Here is a 20,227-nt window from a genome sequence, read left to right as displayed (position 1 = left end):
CACTTGGTGCTGGCAGTAGTACTCATCCAAGGACAGGAAAGGATTTGTGACTTGGGGAAGTTTTTAATCTAAGGTGGTAGAAATAAGCTTAGGGGGTCTTTCACGTGGGTCCCCACATCTGTACCCCAGAGTTCAGAGTGGGGAGGGAACCCTGACACAGGGTCAGGTTCAGTCTCACTGCCAAGTCCCTGTCCCAGGGGTCCGGGGGAAGCTGCAGGGTATTCTCCCACCTCCATGCAGCTTGTGGCCTGTGCTCCCTACTGCCAGGGTGGAGCTTCCACATTTATTTATTGTAAAAAAAAAAAAAAAAATTGCAGTGTTCTAAAATATTATGCACAGAATTTGATGCAGAATTCCCTCAGGAATATGGGGTGCTGTACAGCTGTCATGGTGGGACCATGAAGGGGGTGCTGGACATTAGGGGATCTGTGGGTGGGGGAGCTGGGCAGGGGGTATGGTGTGCAGGGTGCTGTGTAGTTGTGGTTGGAGGTCAGCGGGAGGGGTCTCTGGGCAGGGGGTGCTGGGCATAGCGGGTCCCGGGGCACTGGGCATAGGGATCTGTGGGGGAGGTCTCTGGGTGAGGGGGCGCTGGGCAGTGTGGAAGGGGCACGCTGGCAGCGCAGGGATGGGTGGGCCAGTGTGTGTCTAGCAGTTGTATGTTTGTAAACAGTGTCCTTGTGCTGGCCTGAGTGGGGCCACTCCCACTGCACTGTGCCTCATCACTCTGTGGACCGCCGCCCCATCACATGCCCTATTTCCCCAAATATGTTTGGCGCTGGGCCCACAAAAAGTTAATCCGTCTGTGGCAGTCGGCACAGTGCCTGCCACCCCAAGCTCCTTCACCAGGAGCCATGCTTTGTCGCAAAGGTTTTCTGGGGCTCCTGCATGGATGCTGTTGTGCCTCCTAAGTCTCTGCCAGAGGGATGGGCGAGGGCTCCCCTCTCTGTTCCCTTCCCCTGGTGCCTGTTGTCTCTGTGTCTGTGCAGGGGAGCCACGTGCCACGCTTGAGGTCAGGGCCTCAGGCACAGCCTCTCGCACCCGCTCCTTCGTTAACCCATATAGTCCCTCTCCTCCGTTGTGGCCTGCCTGGTGACGGCAAGCTGGCTGGCACAGCTAGCGTGGGGACCGGCTGCCACTGGCCTGTGGGTGGCTAGGGAGGGGTTCCTGGCTGGACAGAGCTTCCATGGGAGTGAGGTGCGATGGCAGCCCCAGCCCGTCAGTGCCCCCGTGCCCGGGGCGCCCCCATCCCTTTGATACAGGGCTCTGGGAGATGGCACCCCAGCGGGGGAGGCGGGGGAATGGGCTCACTGCCCTGGGCTCTGCTGAGCGCCCTCTGAACGCTGCCCCGAACGGCCGGCTCCGATGCACGGCACCTGCCCGGAGTGAACGGTCGGCCACTGGGCGAAGGGGCTCAGACCCTTGGGGCGGGCGCGGGATCCCCAGCTTCCAGGCGCCGGTGCCAGCCGCTGGCCCGGGCTGCTCCTCCTCTGCCCCTGCCCCGGCCGAGCGGAGACACAATAGCCAGGCTCCTCCTCCCGCCCCCTGCCCTGCAGCCGATCCCAGTCAGCCGCCAGCCCGGCGCGCTCCGCCGACACTCGCTGCGCTAGCAGAGCCCTGCGCCCTCCCCGGGGGACATGCGCGGCGCGCCCCGGCAGCGCCCCTTGCCGCGCACCTAGCCCGAGGGAGCCGTCGGAGTCGGGATCTCCGCTGCGGCCGCCCTGCCCGCTGCCCCCATGGCTCAGCCCCTGGTGCTGCTGTGTTGCTGCGCTGCACTCGTGGCTGCGGGCAGGGGCGCCCCCCCGACTGCGACCCCCGCCCGGCCCGGCCCGGCCCGCACCTCGCAGCCGGAGGGGGTCCCAGAGGAGGAGCCCCTGCAAAACGAGGCGGACAACCAGGAGAACATCTTATCTCAGGTAACCTCCCCCAGTGTGCAGAGCCGAACTGCCCTGGCTCCAACCGGGTTTGGGGATCCCTCGCCAGGGAGCTGCGAGTGTGTGTGTCTCTCTCCCAGCTCTGCACAAAGGCGCTGGGACTTGGCCCTCTGGTGCCAAGTTTCCCTAAAGGACGCTGGCGCTTTAACCCCTCCAGCACCGCTTGCTCTAAGGCAGGGGTTCTAAAACTGGGGGTCCGGACTCCTTAGGGGGTCACGAGGTTATTACATGGGGGGGGGGGGTCACGAGCTGTCAGCCTCCACCACAAACCCCGCTTTGCCTCCAGCCTTTATAAAGGTGTTAAATATATAAAAAGTGTTTTTAATGTATAAGGGGGGTTGCACTCAGGGGTGTGCTATGTGAAAAGGGTCATCAGTACAAAAGTTTGAGAACCACTACTCTAAGGTGAGGCTCCCAGCAAGGCAGCGAGTGGCTAAGGGAGAGCCAAATTCCTGTGGCTTTACTAATCCGAACTGTCTTGCCCTCCTGCTTTGGGAACTGGATTAGTTATGGGAGCTGAGAACAGGAGAGGTTTATTATTCTGATTATTGCTGCATATAGTTAATTACCAATTCGTATAGTTCATTCCATTCATCCTTTTGTTTATTTGCAACTGCAGCAGAGTAACTGTTCTCTGATCCCTGTGTACAGATGAACTGCTGTACAGGGAACTGGAAAATCAATTCACAGCTTCTCTGTGTCATAGAGAAACGATTGAAAATCAAGAATATTCCATGTATGCAGTGTTGGAGCCTGTTGATCCTAGGATATTAGACAGACATGGTGGGTGAGGTCATATCTTGTATTCTGTTGGTGAGAGAGGCAAACTTTCCAGCTAACACAGAGCTCTTCTTCAGACCAGACCTCCTGGCTGCTCCTGTGTCTGAATGTTTTATACACAAATCAGACCTGAGGAAGAGTTCAATGTAAGCTCCAAAGCTTGTCTCTCTCACCAACAGAAGTTGGTCCAATCAAAAATCTTACCTCCCCCACCTTGTCTCAAGAATAGTGCATCTGGATTAAAGCAGCAAAGTTCAGGGTGTGTTCTCTGTTAGATTTGGCAGATGTACTGTGCAGTATTATCTGTCCTTGGAAATGTCTAACACAGTAGAATATTGAAAACATACTGTCAAGTTATTTTTATACTTCAATTTCAAGACTGATTTCTGTGACTATCCATAAAGGAAACCTGTGGGATTGTAGGAGACTATTCGAAATTATATATTACCAGGAAGTATATGGGTTACGTTTATGCATTATTCCAGACCACGCATTGACTCCCTTAACTCCTAAAACCCACCGAAGTAGGGCACCTTGTATGTAGTTGCAAAGAATTCAATGGATTAACTCTGATGGAATCAGTATAATTAATATAAAATGTAGTGGCTCTGTCCCTTTGTTTAAATTTAAATTTTGCCAAACCCGTTGTAGATAAGGACTGTTTGGGCTTCAGCAATTTCTTTTACAATGGTGAAAGGAAATACCCCACCAGAAATCCCTCTTTCCCAAATAGCTAAGTAGCAAAAAATCAAGCACTCGAAGAAATGTTAGTCAGCAATTTGTGTAAGCAGTGACCTATTTGTGTAAGCAGTGACCTATTTCTGCAAGGTTCAGAGTGTCTGAGCCTTTCTCAAAAACTTTACAAAGCAAACCAAAAGTAAAATCTTATGTTAGGAGCAAACTGATGCATTGTGATTTTCTTGTGATTAGTTGCTAGGTGACTATGACAAGGTGAAAGCAGTGTCTGAAGGCTCCAACTGTCAGTGTAAGTGTCTGGTCAGACCTCTGGGCCGAGGCGCCTGCCAAAGGATTAATGAAGGCACTTCCAAAGCAGAGGATTTTTACACCGTAGAAACCATCTCTTCAGGGCCCGATTGCAAGTGTGCCTGCGTGGCTCCACCTTCTGCTCTGAACCCTTGTGAGGGGGACTTCAGGTTGAAGAAGTTGCGGGAAGCAGAGAGCAGTGACTTAAAGGTATCAGTATAGTTCCTTTTCAATGGGAGGGCAAGTTTGCAGAAGACCATGTGCAGCTGAAGCAGGCTTGGCTTGCCCTTTGTAGGTTCAGCTCCGGAGGAAGATCCGTTATAAGGTGTACAAACCTAGATTGATTACCTCAGCTGGAAAAGCTGCTGCTAACACTTTGGTGCCAAGTTTTGGCTGTGATAATGTGCAAGAAGCCTCAATTACACGAGGGAAATTGTTGCCACCAGCTAGCAAGTGTTAAAATATCCACAGACAAAAGAAAGGCAATATTTTCCTGAACACTATGTACAGCATAGTTCCTATCCACACAGCAGTGATTTTCACTTATTCAGTGTAGAACTACTGCTGACATCAGTGGAAGTCGCACATGCAGACATGAGCGGTGGGTATCTTAGGCCAGGGGAGACCCCACCCATGCTCTGCCCTGAGACCCCGCTCCTGCACTTCCCCCATGGCCCCGCCCACACTGCTCCTCTTCCCGCCCTTGCTCAGCCTCTCCCACAAAGCCGGCTGGGGCTAGGGTGGGCAGGCTGGCGGTCAGGCTGGCCAGAGTGGCTGGTGCGTGGGCCAGCCGGCGGTGGCCCGGGGCTCAGAGCAGCTGGGGCAGGGCTCCTCTGACCACTGTGCGGGGGCTCAGGGCTCCACTGGAAGGGGAGAGGGCGGAAGGGATGGGGTAGGGATGGGTCCTTGGGCAGAAGGGGCAGAGCTGGGGGGTACCCTCCCTGAATGGAGGGCTCACGCGCTGCCCATGCATGCAGAAGAGTACAGAACATGCAATAGATCTGAAATCTGCAATGTTGTAAAGATATTAACAAGTGGATTGGAGAGGAGAATGTTGCCCTGAAAGCACAGAGCATCCACAGCAGATGTTGCCTATTCCAGTCTGAAATAAAATCCAGTTAAAAAGAACTGGTTATAAACTTTGCCAACTCATCATAACATCAGTAGTAAAAAGAAAAGGAGTACTTGTGGCACCTTAGAGAAACCAATTTATTTGAGCATAAGCTTTTGTGAGCTACAGCTCACTTCATCGGATGCATGCTGTGGAAACTGCAGAAGACATTATATACACAGAGACCATGAAACAATACCTCCTCACACCCCACTCTCCTGCTGGTAATAGCTTATCTAAAGTGATCACTCTCTTTACAATGTGTGTGATAATCAAGTTGGGCCATTTCCAGCACAAATCCAGGTTTTCTCACCCTCTGTGGGGGCGAAGGGTGAGAAAACCTGGATTTGTGCTGGAAATGGCCCAACTTGATTATCATACACATTGTAAGGAGAGTGATCACTTTAGATAAGCTATTACCAGCAGGAGAGTGGGGTGTGAGGAGGTATTGTTTCATGGTCTCTGTGTATATAATGTCTTCTGCAGTTTCCACAGTATGCATCCGATGAAGTGAGCTGTAGCTCACGAAAGCTTATGCTCAAATAAATTGGTTAGTCTCTAAGGTGCCACAAGTACTCCTTTTCTTTTTGCGAATGCAGACTAACACGACTGTTACTCTGAAAACATCAGTAGTATAATTTAAAACTCTCTTTTTCTGATCTTGTTGCACTTTAATTACCTAGTACTTCTTTACAAATGTTATCTCTTGGCTACTCTTGTGTCTGCATGTTTTATACACAAATCTAGTTTAAATGAGCCATAAGGGAGTGATTTTAAATGAACACACCATAGTGGTTTTACTCCTAAAGTTGACACTCAATCCTTAAGTCACATTGTTTTCTCTGATTGCTATACCTCTTGCAATGTGAAATTCTCATTTGCTGCTCTGTGGATTCAAATCCATCGTACGCCCACATCTTGAATACAGTGTACAGATGTGGTCCCCTCATCTCAAAAAAGATGGGTTCAGAGAAGGGCAACTAAAATGATTAGGGGTTTGGAACAGGACCCATATGAGGAGAGATTAAAGAGGCTAGGACTTTTCAGCCTGGAAAATAGGAGACTAAGGGGGGATATGATAGAGGTATATAAAATCATGAGTGGTGTGGAGAAAGTGAATAAGGAAAAGTGATTTACTTGTTCCCATAATAAGAACTAGGGGCCACCAAATGAAATTAATGGGCAGCAGGTTTAAAACAAATAAAAAAAAGTTCTTCTTCACTCAGCGCACAGTCAATCTGTGGAACTTCTTGCCTGAGGAGGTTGTGAAGTCTAGGACTATAACACGGTTTAAAAGAGAACTGGATAAATTCATGGAGGTTAAGTCCATTAATGTCTATTAGCCAGGATGGGTAAGGAATGGTGTCCCTAGCCTCTGTTTGTCAGAGGGTGGAGATGGATGGCAGGAGAGAGATCACTTGATCATTACCTGTTAGCTTCACTCCCTCTGGGGCACCTGGCATTGGCGACTGTCGGTAAAAAGGATACTGGGCTGGATGGATCTTTGGTCTGACCCAGTGTGGCCATTCTTATGTTCTTAGTGAACAGTTATGAACAAGTCTGGGGACTTATCAGTTGGAAGTGACAGAGGAGGAGAATGATCTGGGGGTATTGGTCATTCACAGATTGACTATGAACTGCCAATGAGATGCAGCCATGAAAAAGGCTAATGCAGTCCTCCTAGGATGTATCAGGACAGATATTTCCAGTTGAGATTGGGAAGTGTTCTTACCATTGAACAAGGCATTGGTGAGACCTCGTCTGGTATACTGGGCGAAATTCTGGTCTCCTATGTTTAAGAAAAATGAATTCAGACTGGGACAGGTGCAGAGAAGGGCTACTAGGATGGTCTGAGGAACTGAAAACCTACCTTATGAGAGGAGACTCAAAGAGCTTGTCTTGATTAGTCTAATCAAACAAAGGCTGAGGGGAGCTATGATTGCTCTGTCTATATACATCAGAGGGATAAATACCAGGGAGAGAGAGGAGTTATTTAAGTTAAATCCAATGTTGACACAAGAACCAATGGATATAAACTGGCCATCAACAAGTTTAGGCTTGAAATAACATGAAGGTTTCTACCCATCAGAGGAATGTAGTTCTGGAACAGCCTCCCAGTGGGGGCAAAAAACCTAACTGACTTCAAGACTGAGCTTGAGAAGTGTCTGGAGGGGATGGTAATGATGAGACTGCCTACAATGGCATGTAGCTGATCTGTGACTGCTAGTAGCAAATATCTCCAATGGCTGGAGATGGGGCATTGAGTTACTACAGAGAGTTCTTTCCGGGGTGTCTCCCCGGTGAGTTTTCCCCACATGCTCAGGGTCTAACTCATCACTATATTTGGGGTCAGGAAGGAATTTTCCCCTGGGTCAGGTTGGCAGAGACCCCGGGAGTTTTCACCTTCCTCTGCAGCATGGGGCACAGGTCACTTGCAGGTTTAAACTAGAGTAAATTGTGGATTCTCTGTAACTTGAAGCCTTTAAACCAGGATGGATTTGATTTAAAACAACAACATTATGTATCCTGGATTTTTTTCTTCAACAGCAAACATATAATATTTTAACAAAACAAGCATATGAATTTTTGAATTTAGTTAAACATTCAAGTTTTTTAAAATCAGGTTTGTTTTTGTTAAAATTGTTTTTAATAGTTAAATGAAATATTTAAAAAAAAAAAACAAAAATTAAATTGACACTGTCAGCCAGGTCAACATGAGAAACTTAAAATATTGGCTTCTGCAGCTAACTCAGTCGTCTTCACCTTCATTTTCCTGTTTGTTCATAATCTGGAAAAGAAAAATAAGCGTTCCTGCTTTTTCAGGTCTCAAACGATTTCTCAGTTTGGAATGAATTAGTCCAAAGGAAGAAAATATTCTTTCTACACCACCAGAAGAAGCTACTGCTGTTAAAACTGAGATTTTCACTTCAACAGTTTCTGAATTCAAGTGCTTAAGTGACTTCCACTAGTTCACCGATGTGACTTTCTTTAAAACATCATCAGCAAACATATTTCTTGAATGGTTCAGCCTTAGCTCTGAAGTTTATTATGGTTGGCATTATGGAGGGATGATTGCTGGATGTCCACGTCCTAGCCAACTCCTCTTCTTCAGCAGTTCAGGTTTGACCCTGGTACCGAGTATTGAGAATATTTGCAAGAAAATGAGCTGGAGATAGTGCTTGTCCCATTCTTTTTTTTAATGCTTGTAATTTAACTCTGTCTTTGCACATTTCTCTTTTTAAGATCTCACTCAGTTCCTTCCAAATATCAACACCATCAGCAATAAAACAGCGATTTCCCTGCATTTTGTTCAAGGCTACAGAAATAGGCTTCAGGGTACTCAGCATGGGTTCAACATTTCTCTTAAGCCCAATGGTGAGAACTTTGGCTGTGACAGTGCCATCTATTTTTTCATGATTTTGTTCACAAGGTGTCATCAGATTTGGCCAGTTCTTGATATAGTGCTCAAAACAGTCCCCTACTGAGTTCCATCGCACGTCTTGTGGGAGAGTTGGCTTGGTTCCTCCCACTTTTTTCAGAGCAGCTGCTGCAAAGTGGTTGTTACGGAAGTATTTTGCAATTTCAACGACATTAGCCTATATTTCTGGAATACTGAAGTCTTTGGCTAGGAGGTACATCAAATGAGCACTGCAACTGTATGTTGTTAGCTTGGGACTCTCTTCTAAATTTCTTCTCATCTTGGATACATTTGCAGCATTGTCTGTGACCAAGTTGCGTACTAAACATTTGAATTTTTTTTCACGGTTTGTTATAGCTTTTACTATTACTTCTTGTAAGTATTCTGTTGAGTGTGCATTTCCTGATGTATCAGTTGTTTCTGTAAGGAAGACATTCCCTTATTCTGTTGTTACACAACCACATACAACAGGATCATTGTGGACATTGCTCCACCCATCAAGACTCAGGTTAACAGTTTCACTCTCTAGACCTTTTGCACGGTGCTCAAGTTCTCTTTGATACACTTTATCCAGCAATTTTCCTGCGACATCTGTTCTGTTGGGTGGACTGTATCCTGGTCTTAATGACTGAACCATGTTAATGAAATGTGGGTTCAACGTCTCAATCATACAGAAAGGAGAGTTTGTTGCATAAACAAACGGGGAAATTTTTTCATCAATTACTTCTTTTTGTAATCTGCTGGTTCTTATCACAAACATATCTATGGTTGTTTCTGGATGATGGAGATTTTTTTTTCTTTTTGCTCCAGGTTATATACTGTAGCTATGTGACATACATTATGTGACTGAAGCACAATCATTGGCAGATAACTCTGAAACTATAGAAAATGATGGTGATCTTGAAGGTGGATAGTCTTCAGAATCCTGTATGTTGAAGATGTATTCTTCTAAACAAAATAAGTCAATGCACTTATTTAATTATTATTGCCATACTGCTCATTTAGTATTACTCATTGCACTGACTGACACTCAGTACTACTTTAAAGGTGAAATTGTAAAAGGAAGATCTGCCTATTTCAGCTCTTTATTTTTTATCACAACTGCATCTAAAATGATAGTACCATAGAGTAACAACTATATTTTTTGCTCAAACATGAGAATTCAAGAATAGTCCAGAAGGAAGACAGACAGTCCTTTAAGAAAGAAGTATGAAATAAAAAAGTTTACCAACCTGAAGATCCTGAATGTTTAGGCATGTTCCTTTCATCATCTTCAGTGCAGCTTCCTCCTGAGAAGGAACACTTCTCATGATGTTGTTTCATTCAGGCAACCAGGCCTTGCATTTCTTTGTTGCACTGTTTGCATTTTTCATGCATGCCTGTTACCCACAGGTAGAGGAACTTCATTAAAATATTCCCAGACTGGGTCTCTTTTACAGCCCGCTGCCATTATAGGTTTTCCCTTCTAGTGAGAGAGTAGTATGGTAGATCTCAAATCAATGAAGGCTACACTCAGAAAGACCTCAAGATTTCTGGAATATGCTGCTCATACAGTTTCACTTTTGTTTCTACTGCCTTCTCACATTTATCTCCAGACTTCTTCTCCTTGTCCAGATCTATTCCGCCCCCAACAGTCTTCTGTTCATTGAACTTTTTGAAACTTTGCACTTTTAGAGAGATGTAAGGGATTGATTCTGTGTACACAAATTTGCAGAGGGACAATAGGGTTGAGATCTGTTATTTCTCTCCTCTATATATTATTTATTTATTTATTTAAAAACATTTTTGCTGTTAACAAGCATGTTATCTCTGAAGACACAAATCCACAGTTTGAGAACTGCAAAACTAAGCATCTCTGATGGTATCTTCTAGACTGAGCACTGAGTCCCATTGGGTAGATAGAAAGATTAACCTAAATAATCTATACAGTAGCCCCTAGAACCCCATAAAATTGGGGTCCCTAATCCATGCACTATTGGAAGTCATTTACAAAACTTTTCTTCAACATTACATGAATATATTGTCTAATACTATAGAATTAGAATGTGTAATCCCTATTCCATGATGAGATAGGTTTTTTTCCTCAAAAAGCATTTTATCAAAAAATCTGATTTAAATAAAAAATCAGATTTTTTTAATTAAAAAAAAGCATTGATTTTTTTCCCACCCTGCTTTAAACCATGATTTGAGGACTTCAGTAACTCAGCCAGAGGTTGGGGTCTTTTACAGGAGGGGAAGGGGGGTTTCTGTGGCCTGTGATGTGCAAGAGGTCAGACTAGATGATCATGTTGGTCCCTTCTGGCCTTAAAGTCTATGAAACTGTGAGACTTTGCAGCCAATGTCACTGGACCTACAACTTTACTTAGTAGTCTTCCTATTCATTGTCTGCATAGGCCAGGGGGACCCCTCTCCGAGGAGCTGTTACTGTGGATGGTGTCAGTGCATAGTTAGAACAGTACCCAGTGCATGGATAAGCTATATGTTATCCAGCTTTTTGCACAGTTCTATGTTTGGTTTTACATGGTGAATCAGTTCACTGTAATGGCTCCATTACCATGTTTGCAGTCACAGCTCAGACAAAGTGAGAAGTATGGAATCATTATGATGATAAAAGGCAAACCCACACAGGGTCTCTTTGTTTATTGTGAGTTAATTTGAGATTCAAGTGACAGACCCAGACATTGAAGTTCTCTTTATCCACAGACATGTGCAACAGCAGAATGAGCTTCCCGCACAGCATCCACAGCAGCCTGTCCCAAGCCCAGCACCGAGAGCCTGCCTCTAGGAGGAGTTCATTCTCCATGGCTAGTTCAGTCCTTGGCCTCTGCTGAGACTCCCCCCATGGAGGTATTTACAGCCAGTTGTGGTGTGGATACTTGTCAGCTTGGAATGGGCTGAACCCCGCCAGCTCAGTTCAGAAAGATCCCTCAACAGAGTTAGCCAAACATTTTTTTGCTGTAAAAATCAAGCTGCAGAAGTTGTGAGAACAGGCTCTCTCTCACAATGGGCAACACTTCCTAGTGCCAGACAGGCCAGCAATATATAGCCACAATGTTTCTCTTATTATTGTGACATTTCTTGTCTGAGCGGAAGCCATGCACTGTAAAGCCAGGCAGGGGGAAGACATGCACTTCTGATTTTTAAACTTTCGCCATGGGAAATGAATCACTGAGTCATAGATTTTAAGTCCAGAAGGGATCACCTAGGCTGACCTCCTGTATATCACAGACCATTACATTTTACCCAGTTACCCTGGTACTGCCGAATCCCCCACTTCCCTGGAGAGTTTGTTCTAATGGCTAAATTCTGTCCCTGTTAGAAATGTGGTCCTTATTCTCATTGAGATTGGCCTGGCTTCAGCTTCCAGCCATTGATTCTTATTTTGCCTTTCTCTGCTAGGTCAAAGAGACCTTTAGTATTCATTATTTTCTCCCTGTGGAGGTATTGGTACACCATAATCAAGTCACCTCTTGATTTTTTTATTAAACTGAAGAGATGGAGCTCTTTAAGTCTTTCATTATCAGGCATTTTCTCAAGCCCTCAAATAATTTTAGTGGTTCTTTTTTGCACCTTTTCCAATTTTTCAACATCCTTTTTAAGATTTGGACACCAGAACTGGATGCATAATCCAGGATCAGTCTCATCAAGGCCGTATACAGAGGTAAAATCACCTCCCTACTGCTACTCTCCTGTTTATATGTCCAAGCATCACATTAGCCGTTTATCCCACAGTGCCAGACTGAGAGCTCATTTTTAGTTGCTCATCCACTATGACTCCTAAATCTTCCCAGATTGCTTGCCAGGATACAGGCCATCCTCCTGTAGTTATGGCCTGCATTCTTTGCTCTCAGATGTATGGTCGTGCATGACTGGATGGCTTGGAGGACTTTTAATGGACTCTACAACTTTTCTTTGCTAGGTCAGTGGTACATATCCAGCCACTATTAACAATGTGACTATCTGATGGCTGTTTGGTAGCTTATGTAAACTCTGTTGATGGTCTCAGTCTAGTTCCCAGTGGAGAGTAAATGCATATCCACAAAGCACACTGTGTCACAAAAAGCTGCCATGTTATTTAACACAAAGTCTCCCCTGTTGGCAGGCTTAGCAGCGTAGCCACAGAGCCTGGACTGGAAAGACACTGGGTACCGATCAGATGTGCCTGAGGGAAGCTTGCAGAGAGCTGCCTGTATTAAATGCCATGCTCAAGGGTGTCTGCTGAGCACCTGACTCCCAAAATACAGGGGCGTGGGGAGAAAAACTTTTTCAGAAGCTAAGACGATAAAATTTTGCATTTCTGTAGCATCAGACAAATACTATAAACCTACCTCCCTCCTCACCTCACAGTGACATAGTGAATCTCCACACAATAAGATTTGAAATCATGTTTTCCAGGGGAGGAAATTGAGGCACAGCCAAGTGATTCGCCCAAGGTCATGGAAGGAATCATTGTCAGAGCTTTAACCAGAAGATCTTCCTCCCAGGAATGGATGTTTTCATGATTTTTTCCCAATTCAAAGGGAGCAGTTTTGCAGAGGGATGTAAACGTCCCCCTGCCAGAATGTGAACAGAACTGTTAGAATCTTGTATTACAGACCCCCAGACCATGCAAAACTCGTCTGACTTGGCGTTTTTGTTACAAACTCAAAACTCAGCCTAAATTATATGAAACAAATTTCTGTAGTGCATGAATCTTTTGAGGGACTCTGGGCAGTGTATGATTCCTACATGAAATGGGTGAAACACAGCAGTTGTTGCTGAGTTTTACTGTGGGTTTTTAGGACCATTTCAATTAAAAACTCAAAGCAAAGTTTGAGGAGTGTGGATCAGTGGGAATTGGAATCAAAGAGGAAGTTCCTACAAACCATTGTGGCTTCTGCACTCTCCAGCTGCACCTAGACTGTAGCTGTGGTTTCAGTAATATGTTTATTATGTGGATACTTGTCCATTAAGACATGTATTGAAGGGTTTCTTCAGGTATGTTAGCAACAAGAAGAAAGTCAAGGAAAGTGTGGGCCCCTTACTAAATGAGGGAGGCAACCTAGTGTCAGAGGATGTGGAAAAAGCTAACGTACTCAATGCTTTTTTTGCCTCTGTCTTCACGAACAAGGTCAGCTCCCAGACTACTGCACTGGGCAGCACAGCATGGGGAGGAGGTGACCAGCCCTCTGCGGAGAAAGAAGTGGTTTGGGACTATTTAGAAAAGCTGGACGAGCACAAGTCCATGGGGCCGGATGCGTTGCATCCAAGAGTGCTAAAGGAGTTGGCGGATGTGATTGCAGAGCCATTGGCCATTATCTTTGAAAACTCATGGCGATTGGGGGAGGTCCCGGACGACTGGAAAAAGGCTAATGTAGTGCCCATCTTTAAAAAAGGGAAGAAGGAGGATCCTGGGAACTACAGGCCAGTCAGCCTCACCTCAGTCCCTGGAAAAGTCATGGAGCAGGTCCTCAAGGAATCAATTCTGAAGCACTTAGAGGAGAGGAAAGTGATCAGGAACAGTCAGCCTGGATTCACCAAGGGCAAATCATGCCTGACTAATGTACTTGCCTTCTATGACGAGATAACTGGTTCTGTGGATGAAGGGAAAGCAGTGGACGTGTTGTTCCTTGACTTTAGCAAAGCTTTTGACACGGTCTCCCACAGTATTCTTGCCGGCAAGTTAAAGAAGGGCTGGATGACTGGATGACTGGATTATAAGGTGGATAGAAAGCTGGCTAGATTATCGGGATCAATGGGTAGTGATCAATGGCTCCATGTCTAGTTGGCAGCTGGTATCAAGTGGAGTGCCCCAAGGGTTGGTCCTGGGGCCGGTTTTGTTCAATATCTTCATAAATGATCTGGAGGATGGTGTGGATTGCACCCTCAGCAAGTTTGCAGATGACACTAAACTGGGGGGAGAGGTAAATACACTGGAGGGTAGGGATAGGATACAGAGGACCCTAGAGAAATTGGAGGATTTGGCCAAAAGAAATCTGATGAGGTTCAATAAGGACAAGTGCAGAATCCTGCACTTAGGATGGAAGAATCCAATGCACCGCTACAGGCTAGAGACGGAATGGCTTGGCAGCAGTTCTGCAGAAAAGGATCTAGCGGTTACAGTGGACGAGAAGCTGGATATGAGTCAACAGTGTGCCCTTGTTGCCAAGAAGGCCAATGGCATTTTGGGATGTATAAGTAGGGGCATTGCCAGCAGATCGAGGGACGTGATCGTTTCCCTCTATTCGACACTGGTGAGGTCTCATCTGGAGTACTGTGTCCAGTTTTGGGCCCCACACTACAAGAAGGATGTGGAAAAATTGGAAAGAGTCCAGCGGAGGGCAACAAAAATGATTAGGGGACTGGAACACATGAGTTATGAGGAGAGGCTGAGGGAACTGGGGATGTTTAGTCTATGGAAGAGAAGAATGAGGGGGGATTTGATAGCTGCTTTCAACTACCTGAAAGGGGGTTCCAAAGAGGATGGATCTAGACAGTTCTCAGTGGTAGCAGATGACAGAACAAGGAGTAATGGTCTCAAGTTGCAGTGGGGGAGATTTAGGTTGGATATTAGGAAAAACTTTTTCACTAGGAGGGTGGTGAAACACTGGAATGCGTTACCTAGGGAGGTGGTGGAATCTCCTTCCTTAGAAGTTTTTAAGGTCAGGCTTGACAAAGCCCTGGCTGGGATGATTTAATTGGGGATTGGTCCTGCTTTGAGCAGGGGGGTGGACTAGATGACCTCCTGAGGTCCCTTCCAACCCTGATATTCTATGAAAATACCAATTCATTTCACCCTGAGCCAAAGCTGATGGGGGGAACGTCTACCTGTGGCTGGAGGGAGGAGGCGTGTGAGAGACGGGGCGGAGGGCCGGAGGGAGCAGGTGTGTGAGAGACTTTGGTATGCAGGGCCAGAAGGAGCATGCGTGAGAGACGTCAGGGCTCGGGGCCGGAGGGAGTAGGCAGGTGAGAGATGTCGGGGTGCAAGGCTGGAGGGAGCAGGCATGTGAGAGATGTCGGGGCACAGAGCTGGAGGGAGGAGGTGCATGAGAGAGGTCGGGGATCGGGGCCAAAGGGAGCAAGCATGTGAGAGATGTTGGGGTGAGGGACTGGAGGGAGCAGGACCCTGTGAGAGATGTCGGAATGCAGGGCCAGAGGGATCAGGCATGTGAGAGACATCGGGACGTGGAGCTGGAGGGAGCAGGCATGTGAGAGACGTCAGGACACAGGGCCAGAGGGAGCAGGCATTAGAGAGACATCGGGGTGCAAGACCAGAGGGAGCAGGCGCATGAGAGACGTCGGGGTGCAGGGCCGGAGGGAGGAGGCATGTGAGAGACGTTGGGTCATGGAGCTTGAGAGAGCAGCCGTGTGCGAGACAACGGGCGCAGGACCGGAGGGAGCAAGTGCGTGAGAGATGTCGGGGTGTAGAGTTGGAAGGAGCAGGCGTGTGAGAGACGTTGGGGTGCTGGACCAGAGAGAGTAGGTGTGTGAGAGATGTCAGGATGCAAGGTTGGAGGGAGCAGGCACATGAGAGATTTCGGGGCATGGAGCAGGAGAGAGCTGGCATGTGTGAGCGTTGTCGGGGTGAGTGTGTAACAAAGTGGCCTTTGGCGGGACACTACTGAGAGTATCAATTCGGGACAAATTGCATAGAGCAGGGCAGTTACAGCGCAAGGCTGACGTCCTTTGCACACCAAACCAGCCAAACAGAAAGGACTCCAGTTTTACCCCACTGGCTAACCAGAAGTCATACAAGCAATTAGAATCATAGAATCATAGAATATCAGGGTTGGAAGGGACCCCTGAAGGTCATCTAGTCCAACCCCCTGCTCAAAGCAGGACCAATTCCCAGTTAAATCATCCCAGCCAGGGCTTTGTCAAGCCTGACCTTAAAAACCTCTAAGGAAGGAGATTCTACCGCCTCCCTAGGTAACGCATTCCAGTGTTTCACCACCCTCCTAGTGAAAAAGTTTTTCCTAATATCCAACCTAAACCTCCCCCACTGCAACTTGAGACCATTACTCCTCGTTCTGTCATCTGCTACCATTGAGAACAGTCTAGAGCCATCCTCTTTGGAACCCCCTTTCAGGCAGTTGAAAGCAGCTATCAAATCCCCCCTCATTCTTCTCTTCTGCAGGCTAAACAATCCCAGCTCCCTCAGCCTCTCCTCATAACTCATGTGTTCCAGACCCCTAATCATTTTTGTTGCCCTTCACTGGACTCTCTCCAATTTATCCACATCCTTCTTGAAGTGTGGGGCCCAAAACTGGACACAGTACTCCAGATGAGGCCTCACCAATGTCGAATAGAGGGGAACGATCACGTCCCTCAATCTGCTCGCTATGCCCCTACTTCTACATCCCAAAATGCCATTGGCCTTCTTGGCAACAAGGGCACACTGCTGACTCATATCCAGCTTCTCGTCCACTGTCACCCCTAGGTCCTTTTCCGCAGAACTGCTACCTAGCCATTCGGTCCCTAGTCTGTAGCTGTGCATTGGGGTCTTCCGTCCTAAGTGCAGAACCCTGCACTTATCCTTATTGAACCTCATCAGATTTCTTTTGGCCCAATCCTCCAATTTGTCTAGGTCCTTCTGTATCCTATCCCTCCCCTCCAGCGTATCTACCACTCCTCCCAGTTTAGTATCATCCGCAAATTTGCAGAGAGTGGAATCCACACCATCATCCAGATCATTTATGAAGATATTGAACAAAACCGGCCCCAGTGGACCCCTGGGGCACTCCACTTGACACCGGCTGCCAACTAGACATGGAGCCATTGATCACTACCCGTTGAGCCCGACAATCTAGCCAGCTTTCTACCCACCTTATAGTGCATTCATCCAGCCCATACGTCCTTAACTTGCTGACAAGAATACTGTGGGAGACCGTGTCAAAAGCTTTGCTAAAGTCAAGAAACAATACATCCACTGCTTTCCCTTCATCCACAGAACCAGTAATCTCATCATAAAAGGCGATTAGATTAGTCAGGCATGACCTTCCCTTGGTGAATCCATGCTGGCTGTTCCTGATCACTTTCCTCTCATGCAAGTGCTTCAGGATTGATTCTTTGAGGACCTGCTCCATGATTTTTCCAGGGACTGAGGTGAGGCTGACTGGCCTGTAGTTCCCAGGATCCTCCTTCCCTTAGACACTTAGACTCCTTCCCTTAGACACTCCAGTTTCCCAGTATCGCCACCAGCACCACTCCTTATGAGGGTAATGGGTTATGAAAACTAATACCCCAGTAAAAGAGAAAAGGTTATTTTTTCCCAATCTTAAAGGACCAAGCCCCAGGCCCAGGTCAATATACAAGTTAGATCTTATCCACAAATCACACTGTTGCCAATCCTTTAGAATCTAAAATATAAAGGTTTATTCATAAAAAGAAAGAAATATGGATGAGAGTTAAAATTGGTAAAATGGATCAATTACATACAGTAATGGCAAAGTTCTTGATTCAGGCTTCTAGCAGTGATGGAATAAACTGCAGGTTCAAATCAAGTCTCTGGAGTGCATCCACAGCTGGGATGGGTCATTCAGTCCATTTTTCAGAGCTTTAGTTTGTAGTAAAGTTCCTCCATAGACAAGAAGGAGGAATCAAGATCAAATGGAGAAGATGCAGCTGCCTTTTATAGTCTCTTACCATGTGGCCTGCCCAGCCAAACTCAAGCTGCCCAGCACATGGCTTGAAAGCCTTAGAGTCCTCTCCGTAGGCATGCCCCTGCATGCCTTGCTGAGTCATAAGGTGTATCTGCTGTCTCTCAATGTGTCAATTTTATATGTAAGCGGGAGAATAGTCCCGCTATTGTGGGGAACTTTCCTGGCTTCTACACTACCCCGGTGAAGTGGGCTAGCGAAAGGATCTGAGTCCTATCTCCCACTTCCTTTACCCAGTGGTCTCCCTGCCCCTTCCACTCTCCTGTCTGGCAGAGTCCTTGTAATCCCAACAAGGCTGGGCCCAGGATTCCTGGGGGGCTCAACCCCCAACCCTGCTGTGATCATCTAGGACAGAGGCTAGGGTGTCCCCACTCTGGGGTACTCTCTCTGCACTGGGCACTTCTCTGACCCACTGATCATTACATACAATTTAAAGCAAATTCAACAATTAATTTTAAAAAGAATAAGGAAAAATGGGAAAGGTTAAAGGAAACACATCAACCCGCTCTGTGGCAGGGAACATCACAAACAGTGTCTCTGGAATGTCAGGGCAGTTCACAGTCTGTTCCTTGTAAGTCCCAGGCCTCCTGCTCAGGCCCTGGCTGTGCTGCAGGGATGCTGTGGGTTGGACACTTGCTCTGGTGGTGGCCACACGCTCTCAGGCTCTAAGTGGTAGGACCCTTCTGCCCAGTGTCGCCTCCGCCCTGTTGGGTTATGATCCAAGCCTGGCCTGCAGAGCCTCTTGGCTGAGGTGTCTCCCTGTGCTGGGCCCGCTGCCCAGGGTCCCCCTCGCTCTCCCCAGCTGCTCACCGCACCCAGCTCCGGACTCTCCAGCCCCACCTCCACCACGCTGTCTCAGCACTGCTGGTGCTGCTCTGCCTCCAGCTACCTGGGCTGCTTCTTTGGCTTCTCTGGCTCTGGTTGCTGCAGCTCTGCTCCCAGGACAGGTCTGCTCCGCAGGCTGCTTCTGTGACTCTGCTCCCAGCACTGACCTGCTTCCTGGGCTGCTTTTCTGGCCCCTCTGGCTTTGGTTGCTGCACCTGTCCTCCCAGGGCAAGTCTGCTCTCTCTGGGCTGTGCCTCTGGCTTTGGGGCTGCAGCTCTGCTCCCAGGACAGGGTCTGCTCTCTCTGGATCTGGCACAGCTCTGATCTCCAGCTCAGCTTGGGACCCTGTTTTCTCCTTAGCTCAGCCCCCCTCTGTCTGACCCAGGCAAATCCAGCTCACATGGACGACGGGACCTCCCTGACCTCCTGACTCCCTGAGTAGCCCACCCACCCTGTCTTTCAGGCTGACCTGGAGCACTGGCCTCTCCCCATTGTTCCTGGGGACTGTCAGTCTCAGAGTCCTAATTCCCCATTGACCCTTCCCCCTTTCTAGTACTGGGAGCTAGCAACTAAAACACCCCCACTGAATGTTAGTAAGGGGGCAACAGTCCCCTTACATATAGCTGATGGTCCTTAATGGGCCATCAAGCAGGCTAGGCAGTGCTGATACCAAACTGTCTGGAGTGTCAAGCAGAAGTATAGCACAAGTTTGAAATACAGACAGTATAGAACCAATACTTATAACTTTAAATACAAAAACGATACACACATACAGACAGCATAATCAGAACCAGCAAATCATAACCTTTTAATAGACACCTTACTTAACCTCCTTTGTACAAGATTTGGTGCAACTATAACACCTTGGTTGCAACAATGATCTATACAGTTACAGTTTATGTTGATAATGTCACAGAAGGACGGGAGTGGAGCTCGTGCATTAGAAATGTTGGGACGCGGAGCTGAAGGGAGCAGGCACATGTGAGACTTCTGGGTGCGGGTCCGACAGAGCAGGCGTTTGAGAGATGTCAGGGCACAGGGTGGGAGGAAGCAGGCACATGAGAGACCTCGGGGCTTGGGCCCAGAGGGAGCAGGCATGTGAGAGACGTCGGGACGTGAAGCTAGAGGGAATAGGTACGTGAGAGACATCGGAGTGCGGGGCCAGAGGGAGCAGGCATTGGGCACAGGGCTGGAGGAAGGAAGCATGTGAGAGACTTCTGGGGTCTGGGCTGGAGGGAGCAGGCGTATGAGAGATGTTGGGGCGCGGGTTTGGAGGGAGCAGGTGTGTGAGAGATGTCAGGGCGCAGAGCTGAAGTGATCAGGTGTGTGAGAGATATTGGGGTGCGGAGCTGTAGGAAGCAAGCACATGAGAGACGTCGGGGCCAAGATCTGGAGCAGCAGGTTCGTGAGAGATGTCAGGGCTTGGGGCCAAAGGGAGCAGGCGCATGTGAGATGTCACGGCACGGAGCTGGAGGGAGCAGGCACATGAGAGACGTTGGGGTGCAGGGCTGGAGCAAGAAGGCACGTGAGAGACATCAAG

General features: G+C 47.6%; 1 protein-coding gene across 3 annotated transcripts in view; it reads left to right on the top strand.

Annotated features, from left to right (window-relative positions):
- The first annotated feature begins 1,529 nt into the window (after positions 1–1,529).
- OLFML2B (olfactomedin like 2B) overlaps positions 1,530–20,227 on the top strand; it is a 97,408-nt gene continuing 78,710 nt past the window's right edge. For 2 of the 3 annotated variants that reach the window (XM_073356210.1, XM_073356208.1), the window contains exons 1-2: positions 1,530–1,913; positions 3,642–3,905. In XM_073356210.1, the coding sequence (XP_073212311.1) occupies positions 1,734–1,913; positions 3,642–3,905 (444 nt within the window). In that variant the 5' untranslated portion in view covers positions 1,530–1,733. The remainder of the gene's footprint in view (positions 1,914–3,641; positions 3,906–20,227) is intronic. The other variant, XM_073356209.1, reaches the window with a different exon arrangement.

This window comes from Lepidochelys kempii, chromosome 8 (genome assembly GCF_965140265.1).
Source record: "Lepidochelys kempii isolate rLepKem1 chromosome 8, rLepKem1.hap2, whole genome shotgun sequence".
In the NCBI taxonomy this organism is placed as follows: Eukaryota; Metazoa; Chordata; order Testudines; family Cheloniidae; genus Lepidochelys; species Lepidochelys kempii.
The sequence above is the reverse complement of the archived record's forward strand: the minus strand, read 5'-3'. Positions and strand labels throughout refer to the sequence as shown.